The sequence below is a fragment of the Cuculus canorus genome, chromosome 8 (assembly GCF_017976375.1).
Source record: "Cuculus canorus isolate bCucCan1 chromosome 8, bCucCan1.pri, whole genome shotgun sequence".
In the NCBI taxonomy this organism is placed as follows: domain Eukaryota; kingdom Metazoa; phylum Chordata; class Aves; order Cuculiformes; family Cuculidae; genus Cuculus; species Cuculus canorus.
In genome coordinates this window covers 9,304,410-9,318,579 of record NC_071408.1, presented here as the reverse complement: position 1 = coordinate 9,318,579, position 14,170 = coordinate 9,304,410, and the positions used below count along the sequence as shown (strand labels likewise).

Genomic DNA, 14,170 nt, shown 5'->3' with positions numbered 1-14,170 from the left:
AGACAGATGCCACTAAAAGGGAACTGCCAGCTACCCAAGCTTTCTTCCTTGCTTGTGACTAAATCACCGTAATAAAAAGGGGATGGAAGTTGAAATAAATTCAAATAGCTGTTTTTACCACTATTGGTATTTATTTTTTAAAGTAAGTTGAAAGTGGATCAGAAGTCTGTCTTTCCTAAATACTTGTCATTTCTTGGCCTTTCAGTTTCTGCTTGCCTGACTGGCATTGTGAAGTTGGATTTTCATATAAATGTCTCATGGCAGAATTTGATCTTCAGAGCTTTGTGCTGGTCTCTGAATACCCCTAGGAGTGCTTTTAGTACAAAAGCTTCATCTAGATATTGAGTATTATGGTCTGTACGAAGCATACCTCTATTCCATTGAACTACTTCAGTGCTAAAATATGTTTTCCGAGAAATACCTCTAAGATGAGATGAACAGAGGATATATGAAATTGATTTTCTTTTTTCTTTTGTATTTCATCTTTCACTTCATTAGAGACATGGCTAGAGAAATGCCTCTTCCCTGTGGGCAGCTGTAGTCTTGCTTGTGCTTCTTCTGTCTAATTAGTGATTTCTGTTCAGTACTCTTTGTAAAAACATTTCTATACGTTTCTGTCAGCGTACATAACCATGTACTGTGGTGAAAAAAGCCTCAAATTAATGCTTCTTTTTTTTGTGTGTGTGTGAAGTGGCAAATGTTGTGTTAACGAAGCAGCATGCTTTTTCTGTGGAACGTAGAATAATTTGGCTTCTCTGCTCAGTTCTACTTTAAGTTCGGACAAATACAGACCAATGATATAAACCATACCTGCTTTTTTTAGATAGAATTTTTTTTTATTGCAAACTTGAATTTCATTTCAATAGATATTGTGCCAATGCCTCTTACAAAATTAAATTCAGGACAGAACAGACCAAAGGCCACTACAATTCTGATCTGTTCTATAAAAACACAGTGGTTTATCACAAGAGTTGTACTATTTCAGCAGCCCTGACCATGACAACATCGCTGGTTTGTAGTAGCGTAACTACATACACTGTGAAACATTAGGGTGCTTCAGAATGTCGTGATAGTCTACAGGTGTTAATGTTGAAAATTGTTCTCTGGGTCCTGAACCTTTGTGGTTTGTGATTTTGTGATCTGTGTCTGGGTGCTGGACGTGCTCTTTTCTCATGGTATACCTGGAGATGGGCCAGGTGAAGGTTGTATTTTTCAATAGTATAAACTTTTTCAGACTCATGACTTTCAGACTCTGCAATTACCCTTCTGCAATATTTTTCCTGGTCTGTGTATTAAAAATTCTGGAGCCTTGTCTCCTACCATAACCATGTAAGTATAAACATAGGAAGGAAAAAACAAAAGGCAAAAAGGCAGCATTAATTTTTTTCAAGATACTGTTTTTAAGTTATGTTATCTTTTAATGAAAACAGTTCTTGTACTGAAAGACAATATTTCTTATGGAGGGTACTTTTGGAAATTAGACCAAGTGCAAGATGTTCGCCTCTCCTTGCATCTCTTAAGAGAACTGGGTGCCCAGCCTCTCTTAATGACTTTAATGATCTCCCTTGTGGTGTACCAAAGTGTAATGTTTTTCTTTGAAAAAGAAACACAATAACATAGTAGGTTTCCAAATATCCCGAGGACTGCATTTACTAATAGAAGCTTGCAGACTGATGGTGCCTTTTCCTTACTGCCAGCGAGGAGGGTTGGCTTTTATGGAACTTCCTACATTTTAGGTGTATGCCCCTTTTTTAATTTGGAGGTTTCTTTTACTAATTTGTACTTCTTCATACAATAACCACAGTGATAAAAATCTTTGTTTTTATTGAGGAAAATTGTTTCTTTAGAGGATTTAAATGCAAAGTTTTGGAAAACATTCTGAAAGTTTTCTGAGTAATGTAGTCAAATAACTTTTCCAAAACATGAGTAGTATATAATGAGTTCTTTGAAAAGATTTTTTTTCTTACATATTTTATTGCAAAATGACTGCATATAAATATAAACACATTTTTGGTTTTGTAGCCTCACAGTTTTATCCTGGTTAGCTTAATAGTTTAGTAATAAACCTTTCATCTTCGTTTTACAAGGGAAAATGGATGTTTACTGAATGATGAGATGTCCAACTCAGCTCACTAAGCAGTCTTTGAACTAGCAGAGGGGTTAGGTATTTTTGTTAGGAGGCCTGTTGTGCTAAAGGCACCGTTTGGCACACAGGCACTGATGATGTGGTCTCATCTCAAGTGCAAGTCGATTGGACAAATGCTTAGTCTGTCATTTCTAGAGCCTACAAGAAATGTGATATAACTGCTGTGTTGTCATATTGTTATTTAATATTAGATTATAATTATGTCAAGTCTGTTTAACATACGATACATGTTAAGTGCACCTTACCACTTACGGAATTGGTGAGTATTTTTAAAAAAAGAGGGAGCGATGGGGCATTAGATTCTTCTTTGGCCTCTTTGTTATGTTCCTTGGAATGCTCTTTATTATTTATAGTCTAGGCACTTTAATATTTAGGACATGTTGGCGAAATGAAACAATTTCTTGTAGTATGCTTTCTGATCTATTTGCATGTAATTCCTAGCAATGATAATTTAAACACAAAAGGCTGACGTCACAAAATTCCCTCCAAATTTGAAGTAAACAATAAATCTTGTTAAAAAATTACTGCCAACGTTACCTTTTGTTGTAGGAGAGTTCTGTTAAGAATAATTGGGGAAATTTTGCAGAGTGGAAAGGGCATTTTGTTTGTGCATAACTGCTGATGCATTAAATGGTTCTTTTAGCTATATTAAGAAGCTAAACGCAACACACTAAAAAGCGAATCTAGGCCAGATTTTCAGCCCATGACAGCTTCTCTCTTGAAATTCTTGCTCTTTTTAGAGGTAAACAACTTAATGCAGCTGTAAGCTTTCTTTGCACTAGCAGATTTCAGCACTAACTACTCTAAACTTTGGTTTTAAGACTGCTAAGTTTTCCAGTGAAGAAAAAAAAATTGTCAGTAGTTGTGAGAACTTCAGTGTAAGAAAATAAACTGGTATTCAAGTTGAAATATTCTGCATTGGACGAACCTAGTGGCTCTTGATGGCTTTTAGTAAAAATAATAAATACCTAAGGAGGAAAAATAGAGCAGAAAAGAATAATCACTTTGTATATATATCTTGATTATAAAGCTGTGGACTCCCAAACCAGCTCGTCTTCTGATTCTTTTGGGGAGCATGATGGTGAAAGAAGCACAAATGTTTTACATGTTTTAGCCTTCCAACCTTGTAACTTTTAGTTGAAAATTATAATCTTTGCAAAACCAGGGAACCTTGTGGTATTGACTAAGCAAACTAGACTCATTTACTCATTTTTCAAATTTCACTAGGCATAAAAGCAGTCTGGCATTGATGCATTGTTGTCACCAAGCAGCCCAGTATGTAGCCCAGCACCAGCTGCCCCAAGTGAGCTGGGAGTGTGTGCAGATGAGGCTGTTTGGAGTGGACGGAAGAGTGGAGGCTACAGGTCCACCTGGTACATTTAAGGCCCCTTACACTTGGTGTGGCAGTTGTCATGTACTGGTGCTTTCCTGGGACCTTGTGTGGGATTTGCTTTTGTGATGAGGCTTTGAGCAACCTGATCTGATAGGTGGTGTCCCTACCCATGGCAGGGGAGTTGGAACTGTATGACCTTTAAGATCCCTTCCAACTCAAACCATTCTGTGATTCTATGATATGCTTTGTGATGGGCTTGTTGGCTGTTGCCTTGATGTCCACAACCATTTTCTAGAGCTGTCTACTCTTGAAGGTTCTGTTGTTGAATCGGTGCTTTCACATTTGATTTACCTTGCTGTAAATCTGATCTATCAGGTACTTTGCTCTTTCTGTGTCTGGCTGGTTAATTTTATGTAAGACGTAGTCAGGCTCCCTGTTAAATTGGAGATTATTATTATTATCCCTGTTAAATTTTTTTTTATTATTAAAAAAATAAATAAATTATTTTTTTTTCTCATGCTGAAGGTAAAGCAGTGACATATTTTGTCTGACTGAGCAGTCTGGGTATTTAATCCTTAACGCTGAGGAAAGATATGGCAGAGACAGTATATATTATGGTAAAAAATACTATTTTTGTAGCAGTTCATTTATCCATCCTGGTGGATTCATAAGAATGCAGATCATTTACACTATAACATGGAATACTCTAGGAACTCAGTTTTAATACTGAGTTGTTGTATCAGTACTTTTAAAATACGTACTCAAAGCGCAGTGCTGGGTCATGTGAAATACTGTTGCTTATAAATATTTTATTTGCTTTTGAACTGTACTGCGTTGTAGAGTGAAAGACTCTACTAAAGCATCTTTATGGAGCTACTAGCATCTATGGTGCTAATAATTATGAGGAACAAATATTGCACTTTCAGCTATCCCTCTTTAGTTATTGTGAGGCTATTCATAGTTATTGGCTTTTGTACTGGTGAGGTCTCCAAGAAAATGCATTAAAAACCTTATAAGCAGAACATTGTGGCAGAAGCATTATCCTTTCCAGCAGATGATCATTGATGCATGTGGATAGCTTAGAGGGAAATAGCCTTTGATTCAGTACAGAATTCAAGGTGGCTTAAGGATATTACATCTCCACTAGATAAATGTCTTCTGAATTGCAAATTTCATCTGCTTTTGATGGAGAACATTTGTAATATCTTTAGTGTGTTAAAACAGTGCATGTGTGTTCATTAAACATTCAAACTTGACTTTTATCTTAACAGCTGAAGACACTTGATGTGTACATGAAGAATTACTTCCTCATATATTAATATACTTTATTCAGGTTATTTTACTTATTTTGGTCTATGCAGTCAGTAGAGAACTGAAAGTATGTCTGTATTTAGACTAATTTGTATGTAGTAGTATATTGTCGTTTCTCTTTGTTTATGTAAAATAGTTTCTGCTCACAAAGTATTTACTCAGAATTTGGTTAACGCTTTTGAGTCTGAAGGGAACTTTTATGGCTGAATTGACAGCAGTGGAAGATCACAGCATAGTGGAAATGCTGACTTAAAAGTAATTGTATTGGTGAATTTTATAATGTAGTTGTAACCTAAGTGAGCACATAAGTGGCTAACTGACACACTTGATGCTTAGTGTGTTTTTTTTCTTTCTTCTAGTTTCTCTGCTTGAAGAACATAAGGACTTTTCTTTCTGCATGTTGTGAAATATTTGGGATGAAGAAAAGTGAACTTTTTGAAGCATTTGATTTGTTTGATGTGAGAGATTTTGGGAAGGTAAGGATCCTTTTAATTAAATTCTGAGTAACACCTGTGTTCTGCTGATGTTAGAGTAGAGAAGGCTTCCATGGTAGGTATGTGTAGAAGTTGACAAATGCATGAACATTCATTAGTAAAAATACAGGGGGAAGAATTAAGAAAGCACGAGAACTAGATTTACATTGCAGGGGCTAATAAAGGGTAGAGAAAAATCTCTGGTAGGAGAGTTCTGAAGGTATGAAAGGCATAGATAAATTGAAAAACAGATTGAAGGGTGCTGAGTTAGAGATAAATGAAATGTGTGAAGATGGCAAACCATGAGCCAATGCTTTCTGGTGAAATCGCTTTTGGTATAAATAGTGTGGAATTGGAAACCCTTGGCCTATATGTTGTAAGACTATATGTCACTGAGCAATCTCAAGTGCTTGAAATTCACCCATGTATCTACCCTTGTTTTTTTTTTTTTTTTTGTTGTTGACAACTAGGTTTTAAATCTGTTATTTTTTTTACCTGCTGTAAATCTCAGATGCAGCTGTGGTGGGTTCATGTGCCTATGCCAGATTCACAGCCTGAAGTATATTCTGTAAGCCTCTGATCAGTTATTCTATATCTGAATTTTTTTCCAGCTTATTGTTCACAACCTCCTACGTATCTGTTTGATCTGTCGTTGCCAGCATACGTTCAGTTCAACATCGGTTTCTGCTTTTGAGTCATAGGGTATCATTACCCTAACTTCACAGGAAAAGGTCTAAAAATTACCTAAAGTAGCACCATAAATAGTTATTTATTCAAATTTAGTATATTTCAAGCATTATTCCTTTTTAAAAAGGATGATACTGTCACTAAATAATTTTTAGGTGCTGCTTTTTTTATGAGTAGACAGAAAGTTGATGTAAGAGTGCAAGTGTGAATCAGGGCTGCAGTATGACTGAGTGTTTGAAATGGTTCAGTGACTACTGTTAACCAAAATATCTAATTATTTCTCTGAATCTTTTTTCTGATTTTAAGTACAAAATTAGATAAACCTAGTAATCTCATGTTCTCTATTTATGCTGACTGTCTTTTAGCCTCATAAATCATATTTAATCTTTTATTAAATTGTGGTCTTTTTTACAAATTTAGTGATTATTAAACATGAGATTTATTTTTGTTTTGATTTTTGCAAGTAGTGGAGGAATTAAAGTTGCTGGTTTTGGTTTTTTTTTTTTTTTTTTGGTGTGCTGCCATTGTCTTATTTAAGGTATTAAATAAACCAAGTATCTTAGCGTATGCTTCAAATATTTGACACCTATGCCTAATGCACAGGATGTTTTTGCTATTGTATGTTCTAATTCATTGCAGAGTTTCACATTTCACGCTACATAAATATAACTAGCCTTTTTCTTAATAAAGTCTAGTTTTGAAGAATTATTCTGCATTACAAATTATTATTCCTGCATCATTGAATACATAGTAAACAAGTTGTAAATTAAGACTGAATTTAACAAAATAAATATGTTTCTGGCACTCTTTAATTGTCACTTTAACAGGTTTTATTTTAGAATGAATTTTATATGAGTAGAATAATTAATATAAAAAAATAGATTCTATCCATGATATTTATTTTTCTTCCCAGAGTAAAATTGGATGCAGAAACATGGATTTTTTTTTTTTTTTTTTTTTTACTGTGCTTGTTGTGACAGTATAGCACAAAGACTGATTATTCCTGGTACTGGTATTTCAGTTTTAGTGAAGGTGATAGTGCTGACAAGCAGTGTTTTCTCTGGTGTTGGCTGTGTCACCTTTCTTGAAAAGCTACCAGGTAAAAATGTAGTGACGAATTTGAAAGACAGTGCTGTGTAGGATTCTTTAATGAAGCAAACTGTCTGCATGGTAACAGCTGCTTGTGCAGAGGTGGAGATGCTAAATGGAACATGCCCGTGCAATCCCTGCAATAGCTGCGTTGGGCATGCTTTTACGTGCATGATGGCTCTGCTGTTCAGCTGTTTCTGTTGCGTACTTGTGTGGAAGCTTACCACGCGCAAGTGGAGGCTGCAATAGGCTGTATTTAGATATTTTACTAGCCTCTGCAAACGAGCAGGTAGTCAGCTTCCTAAAGCAGTTGGTGAACTTGAGGCTATTAAAAGTAGAGGGGAAAATTATAGCTGTATTAAAATGCATGTCTAGCCTTACGGTGAATTATTTGTATGGGTTTTAAATGTCAGGTGTGTACGGTTAGCTGATTATAGCTGTAAAATGGCATTGGATTTCAATTGCATATCTGATAATATACCTAATACTTTAGAAAGTCTGATTGCTAGAAGCAACAATGAAAATAAGAAAGCTTATCTTTTTCAAGTTGTTCTTTGCTTCTGAACTTTCCCCTTTGTTATTTTTTATCTTTCAATAACAACTCCAATATAGTCCTAAATCACCAGCCTTCTTGAGTGGAAGTTGTATATGTACAAAAGGCCAAAAAACACAGTGCTGCAGTTTTTGACTGCAACCCAGTCATTCTGCCATTTCTAAAAGAATTCTTTGAACTGCTCTCCTTGAATATGAATGTGAATGATCTTATAATGATTACTTACACAAACAAAAAGGATACTATGGTTTGGATACAGTCTGTTTTCCAAACTGTTGCCTATATAGGTAGTGATGGAATGAGTGTATGCAGTATCTACAGACTCTTGACGCATTTAAATGCACTGGAAATTGTCTTGAGATGTCAGAAGCTGACAACTATTTATTAGTCGTGAGAGGTAAATAAAGTGTACCTGAGGTGAATCCATAAGCCTTATATATTCAGTACTTTTAAATACTTCAGTTGAATTTATAATGAAATAATTATTGTATTTGTCATCTTACAATGGAATATCCTGCTTGATATGACAGATTTCAATGCCTATTTAAGCACGCTAGTGGAGGGAACAGGAAAAATGTGTCAACTGTAAATGAACAATGTACCTTCAAGGAAATAAGATTGAAGGGAAAATGAGATGCGATACTTGGAGATGGAAACTGTCAATTTTAAAAAAAATATACTGATGTTTTTCGACTTTTTGAAGAAGATGGCAGCAAACCCCAGAATATGGTAGAAGTAGCAGCTGCCCACTGCCTATATAGGCATAAGACTTTTAACAGCCTTGTGAAATACTGGTTACAAAACGTTTGATGTAATGGTGAAGTTTGCATTTAATAGCGAAGGGTAAATGAGCTGTTTTCAGATGCTTTGACATAACGTATGAAAATCTGACTTGAACTTTGTGCTCTACATTGCAGAGGCTCTTTGATCTCTCAGGGATTAGAGAAAAAGAGTGTATGCGATATGGGTGGAAAGTAGAGGTGAAGCTGTAGCAGCAACATGTAGATAGTTCAGAATAGTACAGAAACAGGGAAGCGGGTAACCCTACAAGTATGTTTTTAATGCATGCATTTGGTATCAACATTGGTATCAGTTGTTACAAGTTTTCTTCTGTTTCAAGCATAATAGCACAGATTTTCTTATTTTTTAGACTGACTGCTTGATACAAGAGAGGCTACATTACACAGAAATAGGAAGGTTCTTAAATCAAGATTTTTAAAACTACATAAAATTTGTTTTTCCTTGAGTTCTACGGTATTCGCCCATTTCCACTCACCTTTCTATCAGTAAATTTCCTTGTTGCTGCATTAAGTTCCTGATGGAGCATGAAATGCCCTCCCACGCACATGGGGTGCCAGACAGTGTTTTCATTATGAATTCCATGCTGGAGAGTCATTTTTCACTAGTGCAGGGTTGTCAGGTTTTTCCTTTCTACCTGTGTGCCAGAATCAACAAATAATGTTGATACTTGTTCTTTCAGCTCTGTGAGCCCTGCACGTTCCTGAACCAGCGTTTTTTGATGTTTCGTACTCCACAACAAGTTGTTGCTATCCCTATGCTTTCTCTGAAAGAAGTTTGCAACTAATGTGTTGCAGAAATGGGAATCTGAGGATTAGTTCAGTGCTTGTTGATTTTGATAGATGCTCGCTGGACTTGGAGAGCTGTGTTTGATGTCCAGTGGGGGGGAAGTAGTGTGCAGACATTGTCAGAAATAAAACCCTTTGTACTCTGCTTTTAAATATCCTAAGCAATGTATAACTGAGCAAAGAGTGTTTTTTATGATATAGCTGATCTAATATGAGCATAGCCATAGACAGGCCCCCTTGTAGGGATCCTGCAATGGATTTCTAGAAATAACATAACAATATTCAGTCATGGTTTTAAAAAAAAACAAGAAAGCTTTCAAATATCAACTGCTACCGATCAAACAAGTACCTAATTGTTTAAAATATAACATAATGTCCAGTGTAGCTAACTCTCCAGTGATGCTTAAAAGGCTAACTTATGTAAAAACAAGCAACTGCTGTGAAAATACTGAGTGCATATAGTAAGGTCGTATTGTTTGTGATTGTTTTAGTCACTGTCTTGGTGCAAAGGAAATCCGGGCTGTGATGCAGCAGAAAGTCATGCTGAAGTTGAGGACCTTGGTGTGCTAGTATTCCCTCAGGTTTAATGGATTCCAGGAAGATCAGGCAGATGTGCATGATGCATGCACCAAAATCAACACAACAAAGAGCAACAGGTTTTTTTTTTTTTTTTCAATAAAAAGTTTCATACTCTTCCAGGAAGAGAGAGGACAAAAAATGTTTAGGAAATCTTCAGTAAAGCTGAAGCAGTTGAGATTAACTTCAGTTATTTCATGTTTTATTTGGTGAATTTAATGAGTTAAGGTAGTAGAGCAAAATATGAGCACTTTCACTAATAAAGTCATATTAAAACTGCAGAATGTTGAGGAACATGCTAAGACATTATGACATAATCTTGTAAAGATATTAAAATCGAGGGAAAGAAATGAACTGGTAAAAACAAGGCTGTCATTAGAAACAGAGCTCTGTATCCTTATTCTCTGACATCTTTTAGTGGTAGAATTAAAAAGACAAAGCTTAGTGGTTTGCGTCAAAAACCAGTTGTACAATGCTTTTATAAGTAGCATTTCTGACTTTTCAACTTTTCAAGTGTTTCAGTGAGATGGACTGGTTTGGGATGAGTAACACTTGGAACTCCTTCAGGGTTTACTTGTGAAAGTGGGAGAATGAAGAAACAGAAAATACAGACGGGTTTCAGCTTTTTTTTTTTTTTCCTGTGGAAATGCTTTGGACAAAATGAGCAAGAAAACAGTAGCCTGTTGCAAAACTGCTGAAATGCTTGGCATGTATGGAAGACCTTATTTGTTAGATGTCATTTCTGTTTGTATAGAGTTACACAAAAGTCAAGCACTTAGTACCCTCCTTGAAAGCATTCCTTAAATCATAACAAAAAATGACTTCCAGCCCCAAAGAACATAAACTGTAGTTTTGGGTAAAGTTAGGAGGTGGGTGAACAAGTGGGATGAATAACGGTATAGCTCATCAAGCACCTTTTTGAGAAGTCCTTGAAAATTTATAGAAATAGTTTGCCATGGTGTGACAATGGAAACCATTACAACACAAGATAAATTTAGTGTACTAATCTGTGATAATTTGTTGCAGCGATCATCACCAAAGAGCCTGTACAAATTGCTAGGCATGTAACTTCAATAAATCTTAAACCATTAGCGGGAGCTTATAGCTTCTAAATGAGCTTATGTGTTTAGGCCTGAATATTTCATGATTATGATAGAACCATAGACTCACTAGGTTGGAAAAGACTTTTGAGATCATCAAGCCCAACCGTACTGCCCACTACTAAATCATAGTATCATAGTATAGTTAGGGTTGGAAGGGACCTTAAAGATCATCTAGTTCCAACCCCCCTGCCATGGGCAGGAACACCTCCCACTGGATCAGGGGGCTCAAAGCCCCATCCACCCCAGCCTTGAACACCTCCAGGATGGGGCAGCCACAACCTCCCTGGGCAACCTGTGCCAGTGCCTCACCACTCTCACGGTGAAGAAATTCTTCCTAATGTCCAGCCTAAATCTGCCCCTCTCCAGTTTATACCCATTCCCCCTGGTCCTATACCATAAGCCTTTACAAATAGCCCCTCTCCAGCTTTCCTGTAGCCCCTTCAGGTACTGGAAGGTCACTATAAGATCTCCTCGGAGCCTTCTCTTCTCCAGGCTGAACAAGCCCAACTCTCTCAGCCTGTCCTCGTAGGGAAGGTGCTGCAGCCCTCTGATCATCTTTGTAGCCCTCCTCTGGACCCATTCCAACAGCTCCATATCCTTTTTACGTTGAGGATTCCAGAACTGGACACAGTATTCCAGATGAGGTCTCACAAGAGAGGAATAGAGGGGCAGAATCCCCTCCCTCACCCTGCTGGCCACACTTCTTTTGATGCAGCGCATGACACGGTTGGCCTTCTGGGCTGCGAGCGCACGTTGCTGGCTCATGTTGAGCTTCTCGTTGACCAGAACCCCCAACTTCTTCTCTGCAGGGCTGGTCTCAAGCACATCATCCCCCATCGTGTACTGAAAACAGGGATTGCCCTGACCCAGGTGCAGGACCTTACACTTGGCCTTGTTGAACCTCATGAGGTTTTTCAGAGGCCCACTTCTCCAGCCTGTCCAACTCCCTCTGGATGACATCCAGTCTTTCCGGTGTGGCAACTACACCACTCAACTTGGTGTCATCCGCAAATATCATCATATCCCTCAGCACTTTATTTACCCATCTTTTAAATGCTTCCAGGGATGGTGACTCAATGACCTCCCTGGGCAGCCTGTGCTAGTGCTTGTGCTAGGGCTAGTGGCCTTTCAGTGAAAGAGTTTTTCCTAACGTCCAATCTGAACCTACCCTGGCACAGCTTGAGGCTATTCCCTCTCGTCCTATCACCCACTGCTTGGGAGAAGAGGCCAACACGCACCTCTCTACACCCTCCTGTCAGGTAGTTGTAGGCAGTGATAAGGTCTCCCATCAGCCTCCTCTTCTCCAGGCTAAATAAATTATGGTCTTGAATGTTCTTGTGGCAGAATACTAGTGGACCGTTGCCTCTTTGGTCTTTCCAAGTGAGTCTTTATGAACTTCTTAAAAGTTTGTCAACTTTTTCAAGTGTTTGCTTCCAGTTGTTGAAAATGGTAACAGTAATCTTCATTTTTTATCACATCACAGTGTTGAACACACCACAGGTTCTTGATCATTAATGAAAAGTACTCATCCAGGGAGCTCTTGGCATGTTTTATAAGTAGAAGACTTTGAGTCTTTCCCTAATGTTGGCTTCTGTTCAGTTTTTCAGCATATGCGATCAGGTTTGGGAAGGCAACATTAATGGAAAACTACTAATATGACAGAATAAAACTGATTTTCTGAGCATGTTTCTCTGTTAAGATGGATATTAGATATATCTGAATCATGTATCCTGAAGACATTGAACTCATAGCTTTTGGATCCTGATAGCGGTTGGAGATTGAGTACGTTTAACAGGGCTTAAGACTTATGTCTTCTCACATGTTTGTATAGTAAAGTGTTTTTAAACTTATTTTTAAACAGGGAATTGATTCCCTGCAGTACTTGCAATACAAGCATTTCAGTAACCAAAAGTTGATGGTGAAACTGACAGCTACGCCCAAACTTCCTGAATTTATAAAAGTTGTTAAAAGTAATAAATATATAAACTATAAATAAAAATAGGAGGCAATAAATGAGTAACTTGCAGATGAAATCCCTATGAACTTTGAAGAGGTTTTTTGAGTATCTTTTCTTTGATAGTGAAATTGTTCACCTTCTGAGAAAGGTAGGAAATGTGAGGCTTTGTTAGTTTATTTCCTCCTTTCGTTACAAAATCTGGAGGCTTCAAAAGAAGAAAAGCATGACAGTTTTCTGTTAGTAAAGCGGATAGGTGGAAGGAGGGGAAGGAAAAGGAAAAGTTGAAGTATAATAGTCTCTTCTGTGCTCACTCATGCTTGCAATATAGTTAATTTCTATGGGAATCCCTCTCTCACTTTGACCTAGATTCTCCTTCTTGCTGACTGGGTTCTCTGCTTCTTCTCTCTATCTGCTCTGGGATCTTGAGATTCACGTGATAGAGACATGAAATTATAATGTCTCTAGAAAAAAGCAGTATCTGGCTATTGCAGTTACCTGGGCCTGTTGGTCATTCTGATATTGAAATGGACTTGACATCATCCTAAAAAGTTTGTTGCAAATTGTGTTTGAATATCACATCTTATTAAGATGCAAGATTGTTTCTTCCACTGACCTTAAAAGCTTGGTCCTTGATTTTTGGGCCAGTGCCCTTCTATTTTTGTCATCAACGGTGCAAATTAAATATTCAAGTCAGAGATTGAAGTAGGGAGCAGTTGTAGAGTTAAAGGATTTACAATGTTTACTCAATGATCCTCTGCCTCTTTCAAGGTGGGGGACACAGGCTTTCTGTTAATATTCCACGTCTGCTTGTAGGCATTAGATTCTGAGTGAAAAATAACTCATGTAATGAAGGAGACTTCTTGATTGAGGTCTCTTATTTTTCTGTTTTGTTCCTGTTAATCCTATTTTATATTTTGGGAGTGATGAAGGGAAGAACTTGGTGTCACTGCATGGTCTCAGCTACAGGGAAGACCAATCCATTGCACATCAGCCTTTTATTTCCCCAGCCAGGAATTGGGTAAACGCAGTCTCGTCACTTGTTCTATTTTCCTAACTGATTTCCCACAGCTGTGGTAGGGAAGACTTGATCCTATCCACAGACTTCTGAGCTTTAAAGTGCATAGCAAAATTACATGAATGTCTGTGGCAACAATTAACATTTTACCATTAATATTTATTGCTACACACACTACCTGGATGTTACTCTACTTTTACCTCATGGCAGTCTCAGGCTGGACTTTGTATTGAGTTCAGGGCTTGTTTTATAACAGCGTATGTTTTTAAGGTGTTCTCCATTTCAGATCTAAATCTGTATTCTTCATTTATATACTAATTTTCCATTAACAGTACTTTCTG

The 14,170-nt window shown here is 37.3% G+C and overlaps 1 protein-coding gene across 2 annotated transcripts in view; it reads left to right on the top strand.

Annotated features, from left to right (window-relative positions):
- VAV3 (vav guanine nucleotide exchange factor 3) overlaps window positions 1-14,170 on the top strand; it is a 165,786-nt gene that overhangs the window by 24,845 nt on the left and 126,771 nt on the right. For both annotated transcript variants that reach the window (XM_054073128.1, XM_009555828.2), the window contains exon 2: window positions 5,150-5,266. In XM_054073128.1, the coding sequence (XP_053929103.1) occupies window positions 5,150-5,266 (117 nt within the window). The remainder of the gene's footprint in view (window positions 1-5,149; window positions 5,267-14,170) is intronic.